This window comes from Coregonus clupeaformis, chromosome 13 (genome assembly GCF_020615455.1).
Source record: "Coregonus clupeaformis isolate EN_2021a chromosome 13, ASM2061545v1, whole genome shotgun sequence".
In the NCBI taxonomy this organism is placed as follows: Eukaryota; Metazoa; Chordata; class Actinopteri; order Salmoniformes; family Salmonidae; genus Coregonus; species Coregonus clupeaformis.
Window position 1 is genome coordinate 21,979,950 of NC_059204.1, and position 24,550 is coordinate 22,004,499.

The 24,550-nt window shown below is 41.9% G+C and overlaps 1 protein-coding gene across 5 annotated transcripts in view; it reads left to right on the plus strand.

The window, feature by feature from the left end:
- The window catches only part of LOC121579763 (vacuole membrane protein 1), a 96,434-nt gene extending 73,972 nt beyond the window's left edge, over positions 1-22,462 (plus strand). For all 5 annotated transcript variants that reach the window (XM_041894641.2, XM_041894639.2, XM_041894640.2 and 2 more), the window contains 3 exons: positions 396-457; positions 18,074-18,176; positions 19,470-22,462. In XM_041894641.2, the coding sequence (XP_041750575.1) occupies positions 396-457; positions 18,074-18,176; positions 19,470-19,613 (309 nt within the window). In that variant the 3' untranslated portion in view covers positions 19,614-22,462. The remainder of the gene's footprint in view (positions 1-395; positions 458-18,073; positions 18,177-19,469) is intronic.
- Positions 22,463-24,550: the final 2,088 nt, after the last annotated feature.

Genomic DNA, 24,550 nt, shown 5'->3' on the forward strand with positions numbered 1-24,550 from the left:
CTCTCCACCTCCTACTACTCCTCCTCCCATCCCCCTCTTCAACTGTTATCTGTATCAGCCGTAACCCCACACCCTTCCTCATCCTCACCCCCTGAAGACAGCCTGCCTGTGTAGACTAATTTCTTGACCTGTGTCTGTGCGTTGGTTATAATGTGTCATAGGGGCTCAGACTTTTTTTCCTGGCCTTGATGACAAAGGGCCACTTCACGGCTGGTTTTGGGCTGACCGCCTGTCAGGCACCAAGTGTGGTTTTGGTTGACTACAGGGGGTCTAACAGAGGGGGTATTAATGATCAAACCATGAGTGTACTGCCCTGGCTGGGCCTGTATGTACCCCCCACGACCTCAAGGTCCACTGACTGACTGATTGTCTCTCTCTCTCTTTTTTCCTCACAGAAACTGTTTGTGATCATAACCTTCAGCAGGCACATAGTGGAGCAGATGGTGTCTCTGATCGGGTGAGTAACGTAGCCACTGAGTAATATTGGGCCTTCTCTGAAGAAATGGAAATGTGTGTGTGTGTGCATACGTGTGTGTGTGTGCCTGCTTGCGTGTGTGTGTCGTTTGTCACAGGGTGGAGAAGGAGGACAATGAGAGGGGTAGTATCCCACATTAAAGGGTTAATTTGGAACATGACGGTTGAGAGCACTTCAAGTGTGACATTTTGAGGTCGTTCATGCCCCTTTTTGGAAAAACCCATTCTTTATTTCGTTCTGACTGTGACCCAGGTCACTTACCAAAATGTTAGCATTAATTTAACATGGGGAATTGGAACATGCTGTGTTGCATGGAATGCATTACATTTTTTTGACAGACCCTGGAAGGGTGGTGATTATACAGTAGAATATGTACGGTATTGGCGCTGCTCTTTTAAGATTTCTCTTTTGGCCCCTCAGTCTGTTAGCTAGTCTGGATGCTGACGATGGCCATGCTCTGTGTGGATGGTTATGGGTATGAGTGTGGACATGTATGTAAGACTGTTTCTCAGGATAGGATGAACTGTCTCTGGCCTACGGTCTGGTTGAAATCTACTTTAAAATCTTGGTCCTGTTATGATGTGGCACTGCTGTCTCTCTGTCTTTGCCATGGTGACCTAAAACAGACTGACTGTGTGCTCTGTTCTTCATTTGGTGTCATATGGCACTCAAGCGGAAACGGGGTTTGTTGATATCTACGTATAAAGACATTTCACACGTGCCTTAAGGAATGGAGCAACAACTGCTGTGTCCTTTTTCCGTCCGTCGCCCACCACTGACGGCTTGGTGTCACCCTCCCAGACTGATCTGATCTCCAGTCAGACGTCACTGTCACCAGCCCTGTGACCCTGTGGTCTGGCCTCCCAACTAAGCCTGCTGCTAATAGAGCCTTCAGACGCTCCCACCCTGCCTATCACACGAATACCTGCCTCATACTACTGATCCAATCTGCACTTGCCTGGTTATGCGTCCACCATAATTGTTGGAACCGTGCTGAAAAAAACAACGTAGGATATTTTTTTTTGCCAGCATAGTAATATCTGAGCCAGCACATTACGGTTTAAGTCTACACAATAGTGTGAAAAATGTATTACCCTGGCCTGTATAAGGGGCTGCCTGCTGGGCAGAGATAGGGGGAAGCAACCTGTTGCCGTTGTAGAGTTGTCAGGGCCAGGACCAGTGTGTGTAGCAGGTAACTACCCTCTGCCAGTTAGGGGAGTGGTGTTAAATTGGTACCTGACTCACACACACACACACACACACACACACACACAAACACACACACACACACACACACACTCGGCTGTGCTGAAATCAGACTGCGAGATTGCATCAGCTCACATCCTTGCCAGCAGTTTCTTTCACCGCTCTTTTCTTTGTTTCAAGAATGAATACTGTGGTGGCTTTATTTAGAGCTGGTTTTAATAAAAAGCTTTGTATTTTTTCTCTAATTTGTTGAAAGATTATTCCCAAATCGAGTTTACAGGCAAACAGGCGATTTTGGTTAAAGTTGTTTGGTCATTCACAAGGGTTCAGAGAGTTGTATCATTCATGAGGGTTTTTCAACATTGCTGTTCACATGCTTTTCAAATAAATGTATTTGAATATAGGCTATTCATTTAATTATCATATGAATCATATTAACATTTTATAGCCATTTATGTGTGTGTGTGTGTGTGTGTGTGTGTGTGTGTGTGTGTGTGTGTGTGTGTGTGTGTGTGTGTGTGTGTGTGTGTCTCTGTGTGTGTGTCTCGTGTGTGTGTGTGTGTGTGTGTGTGTGTGTGTGTGTGTGTGTGTGTGTGTGTGTGTGTGTGTGTGTGTGTGTAATGATGGATAGATAGCGTTATGATAGTTTAAGTCCCTGGGGTGCTGATAGTCATTGAGCCACAGAAATACAGAGTGACAGTTCAGAGGTGAATGGAAAGTTTCACTACGAGTCACAAACTCACTGTTTCCCCCTTTTTACAACCTGTTAACCGTCAACTTCCTTCCTGACTGAGGCCCATCCACCTTGAGAGTTGCCTGATAGTGATGCTTTCGCACAGAAACTGTCATCCAGCAAAGGCTCTGTCACATTTCCACCTCACACACCTTCACTATTATTAACCCTTTACCTGACTAACCATACCTTTACTTTACTCTAACCACACCTTTACTTTTTTAAGTGGATTTTGTAAGTTATTTTATATGTATAGAGTAACATTCTTTCAGTGAAAATGCTCAAATTCTCTCATGTTGGTTGGTCGCAGTAAGCAGTGGTACAGCTAAGGACTGTAAAATTATGGTAGTTATAATCTCATGTAAAAGTGTTGTTTGTGTTGTCTGTAAATCATTTTTTGAAACATATAAAACTGTTACAGTTTTGGTGATGTTTAGACACAGGAATGGAAGATGATATCTGCTGATATCGCTGTTCTCCCTATGGGTGTATCACAACCACCGTTTCTCACATATTTATCTATACACAGCTAATAAAAAGAGACCCCTTGTATCTCTTAGTAAATTATGTTTTAATATTTACTCTAGTTTCTGTTTCAATTCTTGAGAAAACTGCTCTTACAGGCCCCAGCGGTTTTCCTGTACAGCCAGTTATAAAGCACAAGGGTCATAACTTGACTTTTAACGTTGTTGTGAAATGCTTTTTAACCTTTAGTATTCATATTGTATAGTCTTCAGACAGACATGTTTTTTAACCTTTAGTATTCATATTGTATAGTCTTCAGACAGACATGTTTTTTAACCTTTAGTATTCATATTTGTATTTGTATTTATTATGTATTCCCATAGTCTTTCTGGGGTCCAGCAAAATTAAGGCAGTTATACAATTTTAAAAACATTAAAATACATTCACAACAGATTTCACAACACATTAAGTGTGTGCCCTCAGGCCACTACTCTACTACCACATATCCATGTGTTTGTGTGTGTATTGGATAGTCTTCAGACAGACATGCTTTTTAACCTTTAGTATTCATATTGTATAGTCTTCAGACAGACATGCTTTTTAACCTTTAGTATTCATATTGTATAGTCTTCAGACAGACATGTTTTTTAACCTTTAGTATTCATATTGTATAGTCTTCAGACAGACATGCTTTTTAACCTTTAGTATTCATATTGTATAGTCTTCAGACAGACATGTTTTTTAACCTTTAGTATTCATATTGTATAGTCTTCAGACAGACATGTTTTTTAACCTTTAGTATTCATATTTTGTATAGTCTTCAGACAGACATGTTTTTTAACCTTTAGTATTCATATTGTATAGTCTTCAGACAGATATTCTCTGTGCAGCTGGGTTTATAGCTGTCAATATTTAACAAATTGTTTTTCATTTACACAAAAAACTAATATTGACTGTATTGCGTCATTGCAAATCATTGCTGTGCTTACAAATCTGATTCTAAATTCTTTAAAAACACTTTTCACAATTTACAGTATATGTTGGAGTGGAGTGAAATAACAGGCGACTTCTCAAGTTTTATTAGATCATATTTGATTTAGTTTATTGTCCTATTTTCATATTGAAAGATCTGAAATAAATCAAAGCCATATTTTGTATTGAAATTGTTTCGTTTAACGATCAAGACATATTTACACCATATTTTACTCTCTTTTCCTCAGTTTCTTCATTGTTGTTATTGTTTTGTTTCATCTGCATTCAAAAAAAAATTAATTGCAAAAAGCTGACTACCATGTCTGTCTCAAATGGAAAGGGGAGTGAAAGCGTTAAGTCATGGCATTCCTTGAATTAATTGACCGTTGGACTTGCGATGATTTCACTCTCACATGATATGAGACAGTAGATTAATTTCCCTCTTCTTGTTAGTCATTCAGGTTAGTCATTTATCATAACTGCACAGATACATATAAGTCAATGCCCTTATAACCTCACATAGAGAAACATGACGTACAATTCCAGTACTGGGAAAGAGACGTTAAAAGCAAATGTTTAAACACGTGTTGTTGGACTATTCTCAACTTGTAAAGATCAATTTCTCTATTGTTCAGCCTGTTGGCTGTTTTTCACATGTCAATCAGTATAAATTCGTATAAATCTTTTTGCCATTAAAATAGCCTAAACTGTGTGGCTCAGAGTCAGGCAGACAGTTTTGCCCAGGAGATTTGAGGACATCTGAACATCTGCTGTACAATAGGCAGCTATTGAGCACAGAGGAGGAACCTCTTGCACACAACTTTAAAAGAACCATTATATGCTATAAATTCCCCTGTCGCAAGTCATAGCTTGACATTTTATGAGATACAGTATCAATTCTAGACAACACAATTATATGACCTTTAGGTCATTTTGAAAACATATACCTAACCAATATTCTAAATGATTAAAGAATACAAGTTTACTGTATGTAGATAAATTCGGTCAAGATGTCAGATTTGAAACCCAGTTGAAAGGAGATGCTCTTGGCATACAACACATCTCTATAATTGTTTTATGTATTGTTAAACCATAATAGAAAGCTTTGATATGATGTGGTGGTCCACTGGTATATTATATTTCATGACTTATGATGATGTCTCCTCATCAAAAGAGAATGCTTTTCCTGTCATGGTTGTCATGGTGGATCAGAATGTGCCCCTCTCATCTCATTTAGCTTCTGATTGAAGTCTAGAGCAATCATAAATAAAGACGAACATTTTTGATATCTTGGTAAGAGTGCCAGCACACCACAACCATAAATAAAGAAGCTTTCATCACATCCTAGCCCAGTTTCGTGTAGCCAAACCATTCATATAAGAATCACAGTGGATAGAGCTTATCATGCTACTTCCTGTGTGATCTGATGTCCCACAGCTGCATGGCACACCAGACTCATCATGACACCCCCCAAGTCTCAATGACTCTGCTGGTGTAATCAGATAATCAGCATGTTTCTTTGTTACCTTCCCCCTTTACTTCCCTCTCTTGTTATCTCTGATAAAAGACCAGTCAGTGTGGTTGGGATTCCAGAGGAAAACACACACATCATTGTGAGTTACTTACTGGAACTGTAGAGGTTGTTTGGTTTCCTGTGTTAATCATCCTAGATGAGTGTCAGTAATGAGAGCTCAGTGATTAGATCATGTATTAATTCCACCCCAGCCCAAGCCTAAACAAATGTTTGATGTCTGTAGTAATAATAATAATAACTTTATTTATATAGAGCTTTTCAATACAAGTAACAAAGTGCTTCACATCAAAAAATAATAAAATAAAAGTACTAACAAAGAAACAAAGACAGGAGGAAGGAGGTTGAAAAAGAAAGAGATAGCTAATTAAAATCATACATTGAAATGATACATTAAAAGCATCATTATAAAAGTGTGTCCTCAGCAGGGAGGTAAAAAGAGGCACTGAATCAGCAAGCCTGATCTCCTCTGGCAGACCATTCTGAAGTCTAAGGGCCCAAAAGGCAAATGCCTGGTCTTTAGTTTTCAACCTAGACTTTGGAATGGTCAACAGTGCCCTGCCAGAGGATCTCAGGCTGCGTCCTGGCTCCTAGGAGATAAAAGTGATTACGTGATTAATAAAATATATTCTAAAAGTGACTTGTAGCCAGTGTAGAGAAGCTGAAATATGTGTGATATGGTTACATTTTCTGGTGCCTGTTAAAAGCCGAGCTGCAGCATTTTGAACTAACTGTAGATGGAGTGATTTCTGACTGAGTTACAGTAATATAGGCATGAGGAAATAAAAGCATGTATAACTTTCTCCAGATCAGTGACTGAAGTAAAATACTTGACTTTTGCTATATTTCTTAGATGATAAAAGCAGGACTGGACAACTTTTTTTTACATGCAGCTTGAGGTTTAGGTCAGGGTCAAAGAAAACACCTTGGCTTTTGGCTGTAGGCTTTACATTGGTGGACAAATTACCAAGGTTATCTACAATCTGGGTTCTAGCAAGGTAGGGGCCAAATAAAACAACCTGATTTCTTATCATTGAGCTGGAGAAAATTGTCAGACCTCCAACATTTGATCTCAGCAAGACACTTGTGAAGGGTAGCAACCTTAGCTTGGTCACTGGGTCTGATTGGTAAATAGAGCTGTGTGTCATCTGCATAGCAGTATGGCTGTGTGTTTAGGCTGTGTTTAGGCTGGAGTAGTGGTGAGACTGGCGGGTTATGCCAGCTATTCAACAGAACAGCCAGATCACATGAGATGACATGTGGGAATGAAAGGGTTCTTGATGATGATGATTATATTGCATAGTTTCAGACACTGATTCAGTGTCTGCAGGACTACCGCATGTCTGGTCTAGGTCAGAGTTGTCCATACGGTTTGAGTCGTTATGGCTATGTCCTTGAGAAAGCTTACATGGTTCACTTCACAGCAAAAAACAACAACATTTGGGAACCATTAGTCCATGTTAGCTGTGTGTGTGTGTGTGTGTGTGTGTGTGTTGTTTTGTAGCATTTTTACACAATTACTGTAACTATACTGTACTTACTGTTTTTAGATCTTGAAAGCAGCATGGGAATTCCCTGGTTGATAATCAATCACTTTGATTGAAGCCCATCTACCACGGTCAATCAGCCACTGTAACATGTAGAGTATTGTAATTCAGTAATCCCTCAGATTGTGTGTCAATGGAGGGGATTATTGGTGAGAGGTCCATTGAGATGCAGAGGCTGGGGCTGCTGTGGTGAAAAACCAGGCTGACTGGGGGTCTCCCTGTGAATGACAGGGATGGAGAACGGGGAAAAGGGGTCCTCTCCATTAGAAGGCATCAATTTCCATGTGAGTCCATCTCTTAGTGTGGAGCACATTATCAGCACAATGTCCATGCAGATGGCCTTTCCTGCTCCCAGCCTCCCTGCCTCCCTGCCTAACTAACACTAAACTACAGTAGGCTTAACCCTGTTCGGTTTTTAACTTTTATTTAATTGAGACCAGGGGCTCATTTTCAATGGTGCCCTGAGCCCTGCTCATAGGGATGGCTGGGAGGATGAGAGAGAGAGAGAGAGAGAGAGAGAGAGAGAGAGAGAGAGAGAGAGAGAGAGAGAGAGAGAGAGAGAGAGAGAGAGAGAGAGAGAGAGAGAGAGAGAGAGAGAGAGAGAGAGAGAGAGAGAGAGAGAGAGAGAGAGAGAGAGAGAGAGAGAGAGAGAGAGATGTTAGTCACTGGCTGCTGAGAAGGAAGGCTGGGAGGGGTCACCTGAGAAAGCCCTCACAAAGATGGCATTGATCAAGCCTATAGTGGCCGGCGGGGCCAGGCCTCTCTAGGGGGAAACACAGTCTGATCCCTCATTTAGGAGGACAGGAGAGAGGGGTCAGAGAGGAAGAGAGAGTGATAGAGGGAATGAGGGATGGAGGGCCAGATTGGAGTTGACGGTTTTTATAACAGAGTTGTTCAGTTTAATGCAAGTCACAACGGGGAGCCCCTTTCTCATCTCCTCTTGTTATGATTACGTCACTTGGCTCCCTCAAAAAACAGATTTCACTCAATCGGAAAGGGTTTGAGAAATACATAAGACCTTGGAGAGCTTGCTCGGTCTGTCCAGAATCCAGGAGGTCTTCACTAAGTTCATAAAATAATATGAGTTATTGACAGTTATTAAGTGATAGTTGTATTTATTTATTTAACTTTTATTTAACCAGTAAAGACACTTGAGGTTAGAAAACCTATTTTGCAAGGGCGACCTGGCAAGAGGTCAGTAGGAAAGTATGATATAGGTGATATACAGTATATATGTGGTCATTATCACATTGAAGGCCTGTGAAGGGGTTGGTACTCTGTGTTCTGTTCTCTGTGTATGTTTATGGTACAGATGAGTAAGAGTGGGGGAGATGGGGGTGAAGTAGGGGGTCAGATCAATGCACTGGGTCCGGTGTCATGTGTCAGGCTCTTGAGTTTGGCGTGAAAGTAATCACACAGCCCGCTACTTCCTGCTTTATTCATCCCTGATTCATTTGTTTTGTCTCCTGTTCCCCCTCCCCTCCTAGACATCCCATCCGGTCATCAAAACGTGTCTCTACAAACATTACCAAACTATGCAGTTATTAATTAATTTATGAGTCAGTTAATTGGTTCATTTCATCAAGTTTCAAGTATTTTTCATTCATACAGCCTCATTGATTAAATTAGCAACAAACAACAAATCTATTATGACAATCTAATGGCACAATTCCTGTCTGATTTTAGTCAACATCGTGTGAGTGTTTTGGATAGGTTAGTATCAGACTGTGGTCTATTGTTGTGTATAATGATGATCTGTCTGTATGATGCTGATGATGCTATATGAAGTGCTGTATGACCACCTCTCCCCAGAGATGGACAAGTCATCAAAGAGCCGTCCAGTCCACTTCTGTTCCCCCTGCGTCCTGAGTCACAGGCCTGCTTTACAGCGCTGTCTGTCTGTTACCAGAACAATGTTTTACTTGATAGTACTCATAGGTAATTTTGCAATTATCAGATCTTCGCATTAATTTTTATCTATGGTCTTCAACTAATAGTTTTAAATGTTTTTTTTTAAAGGAACATTTGAGGTTATTTATATTGAGAATAAAAATTTAGTTACTATTTTTTTATGTTTTGATTGACCATACAGTGCCTTCAAAGTATTCATACCCCTTGACTTATTCCACATTTTTTGTTACAGCCGGAATTAAAAATGGATTACATTTTTTCTCCCCCATCTACTCACAATACCCCATAATGGCAAAGTGAAAACATGTTTTTCGAAATGTTTGCAAATGTATTGAAAATTAAATACAGAAATCTAATTTAGATAAATATTCACAATTTAGTCAAAACTATAACTAGCTCAATCAGGAACATTCAATGTCGTCTTGGTAAGCAACTCCAGTGTATATTTGGCCTTGTGTTTTAGGTAATTGTCCTTATGAAAGGAATTTGTCTCCCTGTGTGTTGGAAAGCAGACTGAACCAAGTTTTCCTCTAGGATTTTGCCTGTGCTTAGCTCTATTACGTTTCTTTTTATCCTAAAAAACTCCCCAGTCCTTGCCGATGACTAGTATTCCCATAACATGATGCAGCCACCACCATGCTTGAAAATATACAGTACCAGTCAAAAGTTTGGACACACCTACTCATTCAAGGGCTTTTCTTTTTTTTAAACTATTTTCTAAATTTTAGAATAATAGTGAAGACATCAAAACTATGAAATAACACATATGGAATCATGTAGTAACCAAAAAAGTGTTAAACAAATCAAAATACATTTTATATTTGAGATTCTTGAAATAGCCACCCTTTGCCTTGATGACAGCTTTGCACACTCTTGGCATTCTCTCAGCTGGTTGAGGGGACTGTGTGAATCAGGCCTTCATGGTCGAATTGCTGCAAAGAAACCACTACTAAAGGACACCAATAAGAAGAAGAGACTTGCTTGGGCCAAGAAACACGAGCTATGGACATTAGACCGGTGGAAATCTGTCCTTTGGTCTGGAGTCCAAATTGGAGATTTTTGGTTCATACCGCCGTGTCTTTGTGAGACACGTTGTGGGTGAATGGATGATCATGTGTAGTTCCCACCGGTAAAGCATGGAGGAGGAGGTGTTATGGTGTGGGGGTGCTTTGCTGGTGACACTGTCTGTGATTTATTTAGAATTCAAGGCACACTTAACCAGCATGGCTACCACAAAATTCTGCAGCAATACGCCATCCCATCTGGTTTGGGCTTAGTGGGACTTTCATTTGTTTTCAACAGGACAATGACCCAACACACCTCCAGGCTGTGTAAGGGCTATTTGACCAAGAAGGAGAGTGATGGAGTGCTGCATCAGATGACCTGGCCTCCACAATAAATAAAAATAATTAAAGAAATTCAACTTTGACATTATGAGGTATTGTGTGTAGGCCAGTGACACACAATCTCAATGTAATCCATTTGAAATTCAGGCTGTAACACAATACAATTTGGAAAAAGTCAAGGTGTGTGAATACTTTCTGAAGGCACTGTAAATACTTTTTCACCTGAGGCAATAACAGTGGTTGTAAAGCACTGGAACTAGCAAGAGACAATTGCTAGTTTGTATCGTTGTAGTGTTAGGAAGGGGCAAGGTCAACAAAGTAGGTCTTGAACAGTACTTTCACTGGCTGTCTGTACATTAGACAGACAGACAGACAGACAGACAGACACATCCTGCCCAAGGCGTATGCACAACCTAGCCACAAACCTGAGACTATTACTGTGCTCAAAGGGGAGACTGAAAAACTCCTCATGATTCACCGCTGAAACACTTTCTCTCCCTTGTTCAGAGGTCTGACAATACAAATATTATAATTGAGTACGAATAATATATTTATCTTAAATGGTTGCTATTTGTTAATGTGTTGCTATTTTTATGCATGTAATGTAAGTAGAACATATTGTACAGTATTTTAGAGCGAAAGACTGTCTTGCAGCCTGTGGTTTTCTCCAGCTCCATAGTAACCTATGTGGTGACCTGTGGGTTGTCAAAGCAGATTATCAACAAGGTGAATGTATTATATGAGCCGCATGTACACAGCCACCCATTATTCACTGCATACTCTATAAGCCACACATTCTGCATTGGTCAGTCATAGATTTGTTACTTACATAATTAGTTTGCTGACAGTGGTCCTGAAATGGTGTGACGATTTTGCAACAATAAATATAGAAAGGGAGATATTCAACCTAGGTGGAGTGTCTCTGACTAAGTAGTGTGGCCATCGATCAACGGGAGCAGATCTGTCCAGGCAGAACGGCCACCACAGGATGGATGGATACTGACTGGACTCTGGTTCTAGCTTCCTCCCATACCCCCTGCTCCCCTGCCTCCCTCCCTCCTCTTGGCCTCCTCTGCGTTCCAACTTGGGCATCCTGGCCTGGCTAGTCCTGGCTGTCTCTATCCCTCTGTGAGTCAGTCAACCCTCCCACTCCCCACACCCTACCTCTGGAAAGGCCATCAGCACAGTCACTGAGTGACACAGACCTCTCACCTCATCACACCTCCTCAGCCACTCACAGGCCTAGACCTGGGTGGTTGTTGGTGGGTTGTTGGGGGCTGTTTTATAGGACTATGTGCATGGGAGATGACAGGAATAACAGAGTGCTATATATAATTGGTGCTCCTTGTTTCCTGGCAGTGGGCACCCCTGGGGGAAGGCCCTCCCTGCAGACCCGTGCTGATAAGTCATTCCCAAAAAAGAAATGATCTCATCCATTCCCTCCCTTCTTTGTTTAGTGCTCCCTCCTTTTTGTGAATTTGTCTGAGAGTACGTCTGTGAGATAGATTGTGTGTGTGTGTGTGTGTGTGTGTGTAACTGTGTAATTGTGTGTGTGTGTCTGCAACAGATAGTTGAGAGGGAAGCAGGCAGGGTTGTGATAAACACCCTGGCTGGGTAGTACTAGGGGGATCTCCATCCAGGAGCGGGCTCCATGCCTTAGTGATGAAGTCATTGGGAAAGAGCCTGATTCAACAGGACCAGATCAGGCTGACACAGTGAGACATGGAATTCACCGTATTTATCACCGTAACTCAACTAACTTTTTCTACACTCTTCACAAATCATTATCAGGGGTTATTGCTTGCCTACATGGGCTATTATTACATGCAGGCATGTGCACAGATATAACCCTGCTGGAGCACCTGGCCTTTTGCCCTCCTATTAAAAAAGTGCCCTTTTGATTGGTGGTGTTTCTTAAAACAAATTACAAATGTTTTGTCTCTTTTTTCTCTTGTAACTGTAAATGCAACTAATTGTCTATCAAACGAGATAATCTTGAAATAAAAGTCCCCTCCCCCGCCCTTCTGCCACCGCGAGCACGGTTGTGCATTGCTGCATAAACTACCCACCGGCGCCGAGCGATGAAATGAATACCGCCAGTAGGACACTACCCGTCAAAAGTTTGGACACACCTACTCATTCCAGGGTTTTTCTTTATTTTTACTATTTTCTACATTGTAGAATAATAGTGAAGACAGCAAAACTATGAAATAACACACATGGAATCATGTAGTAACCAAAAAGGTGTTAAACAAATCAAAATATATTTTATATTTGAGATTCTTCAAAGTAGCAACCCTTTGCCTTGATTACAGCTTTGCACACTCTTGGCATTATGATGAGTGGTTTAATCATAGATATTCAGAGTTGTGACAAAGACTTCCAGGTTTCATTGTCTCAGGTCAGACGAACACAATGCCATTAACACCAAACCTGAGTTTCTGGCTGCATCTGGTTGTACTGGAAGAAGTGTTATGTTTGATGTGAACTTGGGCCCTGACGGTGTTGTGTTGAGTAACACTAACGGTTGCCTAAGCTCTTTGTTGTGATGTTGTAACCAGTTTGACCTGGCCAGGGGTTTTAGCTAGCTGTGCTCGCTGTCATATGAGCATTGCTCTCTATTTCTGTCATGTCCTGCCCCTGGGTTGGGGGTGTGTGTGTGGTTATGTATGATTGCGCCACTATTTTTCATGTGTGTATTGTGGCTGCTTGTGGTTGTGTGTGTGTGTGTGTGTGTGTGTGTGTGTGTGTGTGTGTGTGTGTGTGTGTGTGTGTGTGTGTGTGTGTGTGAGAGAGAGAGAGATAAAGTGTTTGTGCATGTGTATGTGTATGTGCATGCTTCTGTGTAAGAGAGCAAGAGCGCGTGTGTGTGTGTCGGGCAGCTTCACAAGGAGCCAGGGGTCATAGGTTACCTCTGACTCATGTTCTGTGGAATTTGGTCTCAAGGAAATGAACGCACCAAAAGAAAAGGGATTATTCTCTAACGCGGCAGAAGGAAATGATAGCTCATTAAAAACGGGCCGTTGTTGACGGTCACAAATTAACCCTTTCATGTTTTGTCCTCTATGTAGGAGGAGGATGTATTGGTGGTGGTTTCAGTAAGGAAGCAAGTCTCCTTGTGAGATCTTAAGAACATGCCTCAGCATCTGAACATTCCACACCTCCCTGGTTATTTAACAATGAGTTGATTTTTCCTCCTTGATGTGACTTGGCCATGAGTGGGTAGACAAGTAGACCTTCAAAGCCAGACTGGGAGCTCAAATCGCTGACGGGCGAAATGAAACCATGGCTATTTGATTTGGCACTGCTTGTTTCTTGCAGACAGACACCCATATCATGATGCATTATGTATTTTCATTTCCATTCTTCTAAGAATGGCCTAGGCCCTATCTCTTACCTGTCAGCATGTGGATGTCCACAGGTCCCCCCAGTCAGTCCTGCTGGCAGGGCTTCAGTCACAGCCTCTCGTCTCCCCCATCATTAGGCAGAACACTGTCGATTTGACCGTTTGACCGTCAGTGTATGGAGTGTGTGTGTGTCTGTCTGTCACTGTGTGTGCATGCATGTTTGCTTCAGTTGTTGTATGATTCAGTGTGTGTCACTCAGTGTGTGTGTCACTCAGTGTGTGTGATGATACCTATACCTCCCCTAGATCTGAGTCAGTCCTCAGTTCCCACCACTGACCTGAGATGTGAGTGCTGTGAGCTCACAGGGTGAGGAGAAATAAGACTCATCATCTGCTTGATAAGGTCATCCCTGCATGAATCTATGCATCACTTAGTTTAAATGGATCAATACAGGCTTCATAAAATTAACAAGAGAGTTAGTACACCCAAATGTGGCACAGGAGCTGATCTAATATATCAATGTAAAAAAGTAAGTGTCCACTGACAGTTTGCTGCAAAAGTGATCTGTTATTTTAGGTCAGTGATGCATTACAAGTCATAAAGGCACCCCCTGTGTCCCACCTGGCATCATCAAATAGCCGCTGCTCCCACGTTTTGTCCACATAATTGTTTTAGCGTGGGCTCTGTAGTCCAAACATACCACCTCTTCTGGTCAATGATGCCGTATATTTGCCCTCAGTGTTGCATATTGATTAAATCTAACCATAAGTTGTATTATTTGTCTTAGCTCTGAAGGCTTTTGGTAACTTTTGATTGCATATAAGTGGCCTTTATTATGCATTTGTAGATTATTGTAGGGACTTCATATGTAGCTTCAGTTTGAATATGTTTGTTAGATGTATTTATGTAGGCTCTGGTATATTGTGAGTCACTGAATGAAGACCTGTCTGATCTAGTACATTTGTTGAGTTTTCTTAATTCATCAATAGTTAAAATTATCTGAAAAAATGAGGAGAAAAAATGTATGCTATTTTTTGTTTTTGATGTTGACATATTTTTTTAACTGCACATTTAAAATAGGTTTGTCTCCCGTTGGAGACATTGCAATGTTTTCTCTCCCGTTGGATTGCATAATATTACTGCAAGTTGGACTCCCTTATTATAGTTTACTGAAAATATAGTTATCTCATTAGATGTGAGAAATTCAATGTAGAATTCAATGTAGCATTTGTTCAACAATAGTTAAATCAGTAGCATCTCTTACCAACATGAAAAAACTAACTTATTTTAGAAATTGGTGTGTAAAAATATATTTTATAGGGATTTTATAGAACCAAAATGTTCACAAAAGTATTATTTTGCAAAAGTTCCAGATACTGTATCACAAAATCACAAGGCAGAGAGAGAGAAAGATAGAGTCCTTAAGTACTAAAATTATGTTTTTGACCATTGGTAGAAGGCAGTCAAGAAATAGACTACTATGATTGTAGAATTTGTTGTTGGTTTTATACTTAGATTTATTTACTTAGTTGCATAGTTAGTTGTATTAGATTAATGCTTTTAATATATTTAGGATTATAGAATAAATGCATGACTTGATTCAAATCTCCTATCATTTAAATTTGTGATATGTTTTTGTTCAGTTGCCTATAATTATGTCTGCTTGTTGTTCATTTAGGGAGAAATGTTATTTTGAAATCAGTGACGTTATTTTAGCTAGAATCCATACGCATCAATTATGACTGATCTATTTTATATCCTTATTACGGGAACTAGATAAGCCATATTCCTATTTAATAGGGAAATCCTATTTTTGTATTTGATTGTTAGGCTAATTCTAAAAGTGTCATTTTGGTTTTCTAGGTTTTTCTTGTTTGCATTGAATTATAGTTATTCTCCACCCACCAACCCTATTACATTTACATTTTAGTCATTTAGCAGACGCTCTTATCCAGAGCGACTTACAGTTAGTGAGTGCATACATTTTCATACTGGCCCCCCGTGGGAATCGAAGCCACAACCCTGGTGTTGCAAGCGCCATGCTCTACCAACTGAGCTACACGGGGGGCTATTACACCCACACTGTACCTCTATAGTAAATATATTGATGTTATAGTATTGTAAACCACATGATTTCAACAAACATGGTGGTTACAAGGTTTGTTCAGTAGCTGTTGAGCAAATAGCAGGAATTTATTGTTTACTGAATAGTACTATTTTATTAGACTTTTACTGAAATACGGCTACTGCCAAATTCTCCCTCTTATGATTAAAGAGCCAGCAAACTCAGGGTGTGGTGACAAAAATAATTGAAGAGAAAACATTTTATTTAAAAACTCACAGAGAGAATATCTACTACAATAATGACCCATCACATTTATTTTTATCACATATATTTTAATGCATACCTTCAGAAATCATATATTTTCCAGATTCCACATACTCACATTCTCACTGGTCCTCAGTCTGAATGTATCATTCCCCTTGAACAAAAATACATAACAATCACTGTCTGAGCCTCTTACAAAAATACAGCACAACATATGGTTTTAAAGATACTTACAGGTATATAACACAACACAAGTCCAGAAGGTTCACAAAGCATTGGTCTGTAGAAAGTTCTCGAAAGTTTGTGATAGTTCCAAAAGCTCAAAACAGGCAGTTTTATGTACATAAAGACACACAGATACAGCCCTGAGGTATTAAAAGCATGTTTGTGACTGTTAGGTTTGAGTTTCTGTCTACTTGTTGAGTTTTGGTGTCAGGCTCATGACTCAGTGTTGCTCATCGTACAGGACATGAATTGTGCCCGCCATTTCTCAAACCCTGACTTGCTCTCTTTGTTCTTGTCAGTTTATTTTTAGTCAGTCAGAAATTGAATGTCTGATCTGATTTTGAATTTATTTATTTGTCTTAGTGTTAAGTTATTACCAGGATTGTTGTACTAATTAGCATCTTGGAAGCAGTTTGGTTTATATGTGTGTAAAAGTGTTTATAGAATGTGTAGGATGAATGGTGGAGGGGATGAAACTTTAATCCACTCATCTTCCTCTGGATCTTCTTTTGTGCATTCTCTATTGTGTCAGTTGAGCATGATCCATCTCTAGGCTTTTCTTTGTGACTTTTTTTTCTTTCCATTCATGACAAGGATATCCGTTATTCTGTGTTTGGTTAATGATTAAAATAACCATAACTGTTGTAAACTCATGCAAATGCTTGCTGTGACAACAGGCTGAGACAACTCTTGTTTTCTCACACAATGAGAGGGAAGGTGTGTGTGTGTGTGTGTGTGTGTGTGTGTGTGTGTGTGTGTGTGTGTGTGTGTGTGTGTGTGTGTGTGTGTGAGAGAGAGAGAACACGTGCACATGTGTGTGTTCAGTGTGTAAATGACTGTGTAGTTTGAAAGAAAAAGTTATTGGTCCTATAAAGTCTACAGTGTATGCCTTTGTGAACATACAGTTTGCGCTTTGAGTTGTGTCTTGGGACATACCACCCCCACAACACCGTTACAGATGTAGAAGTCAGGAGTTGGAATGCTTTTAACAATGGTGGTAATGGGCTATAATTGACAGAGTTGTGCTGCTGAAGAGTGTAAGGTCTTTAGTATCTATTTGTTTAGTGATTAATCACTAACTCCTGTCTAGGGATGGGCCATTCTCTGTTCCAGAGCATTCTCTCTCTCTCTCACACTCTCTCTCTGCTGCTCTCTCTCTCTCTCTCTGTCTCTGTTCCTCTTCCTTTCTTCTTTGTGTGTGTGTGTGTGAGGTGGGGGGTGGTAGTGTGCTTGTAGTTGGTGGCTGAATCTTGTAAAGGGTTTTCCTAATATGGGCTGTCTTACAGCAGCCTCCTCATCCTATGGCTGGTAGAGGGCAGGGCCTTCCCCCTCTCTCAGCCAGTGATGACACAGGCACGACTCACTTCCTCATTAATTGGCTGAAACCAGTTCTTACAGGAACCGCTGGTGATAAATGTGAGAGTTCTGAGAAGTCATTCATTTCTCCTCGCTTGCTGCAGCGGAGAGGAGAGGAGCATTGCAGGGGAGTTGAACGGGTTCGCGGATGTGTGTGTGTGTATGTGTGCCAGAGTGTGTGTGTGGTTGCCAGAGCCGGAGTGTGTGTCTGTGAACTTAGAGGACAAGCCAACTTTTCCACTTTTCTTTTTATTCTCTCTCTTTTTGTTCTAAAACAAGCTGAAGTGTTAGGATATGTAGCTCTCAGTACATCCTGTACTTTTTCAGTGTTTCCTTTTTTTGGGTCTGTTCTGAATTCCTGTCTGTGGGGATGAGCTGTTTGAGAGCACATTCTCTCTCTCTCTCTCGCTCTCTGTGTAGAGGGAGGGATGCAGAGAGAGAGGGAGGAAACAGGGAGGCAGCACTGTACAGGAGGGAGGACAGCATGTCTCCCTTTGTTGCTGCCCTTGGCTTGGTGGTGAGTAACAATGATGTGACGTGTTCTGTGTTCCCCTCCTCCCTCCCCTCTGTCTCTCTCCTTCCCTCCATCCCACCCTCCCTCCTTCCCTCTATCTGTTGGCTGTGTGGCAGTGCTGTCCCAGTGCTGGGCGTCTCTCTACAGAAGCCCTTTAGGGAGTACTTGCAGGCCCAGAGAGCCAAGATGCACCACCATGCGGGAGAGGAGACCCCAGCCGTAAGTACCTCATCCAGGGCCTCATCCTCTACTCTACTCTACTCTACTGCCTTCCTCTATTCTCTAAAGAATGTTTCCTTTCTTTCTCATTCTCTTAGACTCCCTCCACTTTTCTTTCTTTATCTTCTCTCTATTTCTCTCTCTTTTTTGTCTCCCTCTCTTTCAGTAATTTACTTTTTTTTTTATTCACTTTCCTTTCAATCTCCTATTCACTTTTTATTTAATATTTTATTTTCTCAGATTTTCATTCCTCCCATCTCTCCCTGACTCTCTTTCTTCTACAGTAGTGGGATGAATATATACAGTGGAGATGATCTGTAGTCCAGCAGTAGTAATGTAATAGTACTGGACCTCTCAGGGCCTCTGCGCACGTTTAGAATGACAGGGAGAAGGTTCATTGGGTGCATGGTGGGCTGGGCAGACTGAGGGGAGGCAAGGAGGGGGCTGGGGCTAAGGGAGAGGGGGCCAGTGTAGGGTCTGGCTGTAGTGCTATTAGCAATGTAGCACTGTTAGTACTTAACAGTGTTAGCAGTAGGTGTGCTGAGTCATGCTTAGTCTGAGTGGATGGGAGTGTGTGAGTGTTCAGTCACTCCTCCGTGTCACAGAGTGCCCCGCCTGAACCCATTGCTAGTGCTGACTGGGGGGCGGGTCCCCCCTGCCCTGCCATTGACAATCCATAAAAAAAAGCCGTCTGGAACAAAAAGAGCCAGTTGTAGCTGGAGCCGTATCTCTTTGAAAGCTTCTTTTTTTTTTATCTCTCCTTCCTTTTTTCTCTCTCTTTCTCGCTCTGTCTCCCTCTCCCGCTCCTTCTCCCTCTCTCTCATTTTCTCTCCCACTCCCTCTCTCTCGAAGTGATTCATTGAAAACGTTTTTATTTTTTTTCCCCTCATCCGATGTGCGAGCTAGTGAGAGAGAGAGAAAAGGAAAGGAGAGATTTAGTTGCACAACGAGAGATTAAGGCTTTCTAGAACAACGTTCCTTTTTTCTTGTAACTTACCCTCCTGCAGTTACAGGAGAGAAAGCGAGGCAATTTAACTTTGGGGAGAAGGAGGCTGCCAGTTGGGGTCACCGGGGGCGAGGGAGGAGGTTGGCGGGTTTGCTTTTTACTACCACTGATCTCTATCTCTCTCTGTCCTGCACATGGATGGATGTGGGAGCAGATCTCATCCCACACAGATAGAACATAGGTTCTAGTTTAGCATCAGGGACTGTAGATGCTAGGGACTGCGTGGGGAAGGCCGACTCCATAGTGACCAGGGTCTCGCCCTTCTGTTTCTGTTCCGTTCCTCGCAGGATGAAAACTGGCTGTCGTGGGGCTTTGAGAAGGTGATCGTGGTCATGGTTTGTTTCTTTGTCTGCTCCATTGTCAACTCCATGGCCCAGAGCTATGCCAAGCGCCAGCAGCAGCAGAAGTACTCTGAGGGCAAAACCAAGTGAAGGCGACACTGAGAAGAGAGGAGAGCAGCTAGCCTAGCACACATTCTGGGCTCTCGGTCAAAAAACCCTCAGCACAAACTTGCTGCTTCCTCCTCTTTTTTCTCTATCTCCAATAATCTCCAATGAGACACAAACCGCCATAATCCGAAGTATGGGCGTCCATGTTATCGATCGATGGATATCCATCCATATGAAGTAACCGTTTTCTTTGTTTCTGTAGTGGTACTGAAGGTTATCCGTTTACATGGAACTTGGACTTAATTTATTCACTTACAAGGCTTTTTTTTTATAGAGATGATGGCCCATAGTTTTTTGCTTCCTCAGCGGTTGTTCACTATAAGGTAGGTGCTTGGTTATGTGGTGTGGTGCTGTATGGATAGGACATCCATTTCATTGAGCAGCTCTACAGTGACTGTGTGTGGGTGGGTTAGCAGCTACTGGTACTGATTTTCCTCTGCGAGGCTTTAAGTACTCTTTGGTCCAGCTTCCACTACTAGAACAAATGGTCTTATCATAAAGCCTGTTTATTTAAATGATTATGTTTGGCTTGGATGGGTTTTATATTACTTAAATTATTTGGTGAGTGTACTGTAATGCTGGGACTGAGGTTATATATTATGTAAGTTGTGTAAGGCCTAATCTGTTTTTTCCCAGTTAATTTATTAGGAGTTGTGATTTTTGTTGTTTTTTGAAATGTTGTTGCATTATGGCAATATGAAATGGCATAGACAAGGAATGTACATGGACTGCACATCTTGTAAATATAGCTATGATAATATATGATTTTCATAACTTCACTTCTACAAATCTGCTGTAGATAGAATAAATCAAATAAATCAAAACAGGGAGTTCAATCACTTGATTTTTATCTGTACGTATGCTACTATTGATGTCATTTCTATGCTGTAAAATTCCACAGAGTGAGCACCTTTGGGTCAGACTTCATAAATCGTCCATGAATCATTCTGCTGGTCCCTTTGTCTGGAGTTATTGTTCTACTTCCAGTAAGAGAGCACATGAGTCAGACCTGGGGCTGCTCAACCAACCAGATGCAGTGATGGATTGAATCAGATCTGTGTTTGTGCCACTTCTGTAACTCTCTTCCTTATAGAGCCTTTCATTCAGATCCCAAGTTGTGTTTGGTGGTATCTGTTTACTTTATATGATCTTTTAGGGGTTGTGCCAGGTTTGAAGCTCGTGGTAAGTGTTTCCTTTGTCTTCAGTGCCTGACTGTGGAAGGAGTTTCAGACAGTGTGTGTGTTAATGCAGTAGACTCCTCTGCACTCTCTCAACTCCCATGTAAAGCTTGAACGCTCCGCAAGCTCATGTTCACAATTCCGCTGGGAGGAAGGGCAGCACTTTAAATGATGTTATGTCATCAATATGTATATTTTTTCTGTCTTATGCTTGTTGGATAACGTCAGCTGGCTTGTGATCCAAGATTCCTATTTTTCGTAATTGCTGGTGAATTATTTTTGTATTTTTTTTGTACTGTTGCCCTGGTATGTTGGTTTGGGAGCTCCGGGCAGACAGGCAGGAAAGGGGGGAAGAGCGAGCAGAGAGAGAAAGAGAGCGAAAGGGAGAGCGCAGTGAAAAGGGTCTGTGGCGTTACCTCCAGTGAACCCTCCTATGAACTCGCTGCACTGCCCCAGTGACAGAGCCAGGAGACGAATCAGTCGAGTAGATTCAAAACAGAGAGGCACTGTTGAATGCACAGAGACTCAGCCTCCCTCCAGTCTGCTGCAGCTCTGCTAATCACGCCATTCAAATAAAGCCTCACTCTCTCAGGGTAAGTAATGGAAGGATTTTTTTCCTCCTCTTTCCTCATGTTGCGTGTGTGTGTGTGTCTCAGGCATGTCCGTTACTCTCTCGGCCTGTCAGATAGCTTATCAGACTGGTGTTGGCTGTTACATTGCAAGGCGACAACAGTCTGTAGGCTGTCTGACATTTCGGGCTCTTTCATCTGACCAGCATCCTGTTTTCTCTTTGTCTGTCTGGTGTTGTTGTCGTTGTTGAAATATCGGTTTCCATTTTGAGCTGTGTGGTCTGATGTTATAGTTCCTTTGTTGTAAAATATTTTAGACATACGTTTTATTTATTTTTTATTGATGTGTTCTTTGTTGACTTCTTTTAAAGTGGTTATATATGTATGTCTTTTTGTAAATTAAAATGTATTGCCGTTAATTTGTCTGATTGGTGTGTGTGCGTGTATGTGTGCATGTGTCTCTATCTTTACTTTAGTTTTTCGCACCGGTATCATTGCCTATCTGTTAAAAGGGCTTGTGTGTGTTTCTGGGGTTTGGCTCAGTCCCCTTGAATTTCCAGAGAATCAGGAAAGCACACACCTTATTGCAACACTTCATTGTGACAGACAGCCAGTATTTGCTATGGTACACACAGTCCTCACCTCAGATAGTTCCCCCTTCCACTTTACACTTCCCTCTTTTCTCTCACACTTCTTTCCATTTTCCACTATTGCTCAATAGCTGCTTTTTTTTTGTCTAACGTTGCATTTTATTAGTACAGCTTTTTTCTTGTTTTTGCTTGAGGGTTTGTATTTAGAAAAAGTTGAAATCATGGCTTGACCAGTAGATGTTCTTTCTGTGGTCATAAATCTGCTGAGCCAAGATGACTTACCTTTTGAGAAATTACTTATGTTTTCCTTGGCAGTTTTAGAACATCCTGTTCCATAAGGGAGCCCCATTTTTGCGTGTGTCTTTCTGTGTGTGTTTACGTTTCTATGTGTAAATGTCTGTGTAATGGTGGGTGTCTGTACTTGGGAATTCTTTTCAAATTATGTATGTACTGTTTTATCTGTTTTCTCTTTAAATAAAGTGGACTAAAATAAAGTCACTGGGTTTTGTTCATTCTTTTTTAATCATGTGATATGCCGTGACTGTGGCCACACAACCCATTAGTACTGACCCTAGGGTTTCTCAGAGACACTCACATATCAGCCTTGGGGAGGGACAGGACAGGGAGTATATTGACTTCTCTCTCACATTTCATCTTCTTATGTTTCACATTCAATGGTTATCACGTTACAGACCGGCTCTTCCCCTTCAACATTTACATCATATCACTTTCAGATTGCAAATCAAGTCAGCGGTGTGAGGTCACAGTAACAAATGTGATTGATTATGGTTAATGAAAAACGACTATTCCGAATCAAATACATTTGTCACATGTGCCGAATACAACAGGTGCAGACCTTACCGTGAAATGCTTACAAGCCCTTAACCAACAATACAGTTCAAGAAATAGAGTTAAGAAAATATTTACAAAATAAACTACAGTAAAAAATAAAATAAAAAGTAACACAATAAAATAACAATAATGAGGCTATATACCGGGGATACCAGTACCGAGTCAATGTGCGGGGGTACAGGTTAGTCGAGGTAATTTGTACATGTGGGTAGGGGTAAAGTGACTACGCATAGATAATATGTCCGGGTGGCCATTTGATTAATTGTTCAGCAGTCTTATGGCTTGGGGGTAGAAGCTGTTAAGGAGCCTTTTGGACCTAGACTTGGCGCTCCGGTACCGCTTGCCGTGCGATAACAGAGAGAACAGTCTATGACTTGGGTGACTGGAGTCTTTGACAATTTTTTGGGCCTTCCTCCGCCTAGTATATAGGTCCTGGATGGCAGGAAAATTGGCCCCAGTGATATACTGGGCCGTACGCAGTACCCTCTGTAGCGCCTTACGGTTGGATGCCGAGCAGTTGCCATACCAGGCGGTGATGCAACCGGTCAGGACCCATGCCAAATCTTTTCAGTCTCCTGAGGAGGAAAAGGTGTTGTCGTGCCATCTTCACGACTGTCTTGGTGTGTTTGGACCATGATAGTTTGTTGGTGATGTGGACACCAAGGAACTTGAAACTCTCTACCCACTCCGCTACAGCCCGTCGATGTGAATGGGGGCCTGTTCGGCCCTCCTTTTCCTGTAGTCCACTATCAGCTCCTTTGTCTTGCTCACGTTGAGGGAGAGGTTGTTGTCCTGGCACCACACTGCCAGGTCTCTGACCTCCTTCCTATAGGCCTTCTCATCGTTGTCGGTGATCAGGCCTACCACTGTTGTGTCATCAGCAAACTTAATGATGGTGTTGGAGTCGTGCTTGGCCACGCAGTCGTGGGTGAACAGGGAGTACAGGAGGGGACTAAGCACACACCCCTGAGGGGCCCCGTGTTGAGGATCAGCGTGGCAGATGTGTTGTTGCCTACCCTTACAACCTGGGGGCAGCCCATCAGGAAGTCCAGGATCCAGTTGCAGAGGGAGGTGTTTAGTCCCAGGGTCCTTAGCTTAGTGATGAGCTTTGTGGGCACTATGGTGTTGAACGCTGAGCTGTAGTCAATGAACAGCATTCTCACATAGGTGTTCCTTTTGTCCAGGTGGGAAAGGGAAATGTGGAGTGTGATTGAGATTGCGTCATCTGTGGATCTGTTGGGGCAGTATGCGAATTGGAGTGGGTCTAGGGTTTCCGGGATGATGGTGTTGATGTGAGCCATGACCAGCCTTTCAAAGCACTTCATGGCTACCGACGTAAGTGCTACGGGGCGGCAGTCATTTAGGCAGGTTACCTTTGCTTTCTTGGACACAGGGACTATGGTGGTCTGCTTGAAACATGTAGGTATTACAGACTCGTCAGGGAGAGGTTGCAATGTCAGTGAAGATACTTGCCAGTTGGTCCACGCATGCTCTGAATACACGTCCTGGTAATCCGTCTGGCCCCGCGACCTTGTGAATGTTGACCTGTTTAAAGGTCTTGCTCATATCAGCTACGGAGAGCGTGATCACACAGTCGTCCGGAACAGCTGGTGCTCTCATGCATCCTTCAGTGTTGCTTGCCTCGAAGCGAGCATAAAATGTATTTAGCTCGTCTGGTAGGCTTGGAGCATAAAAGGTATTAGCTCGTCTGGTAGGCTCGCGTCACTGGG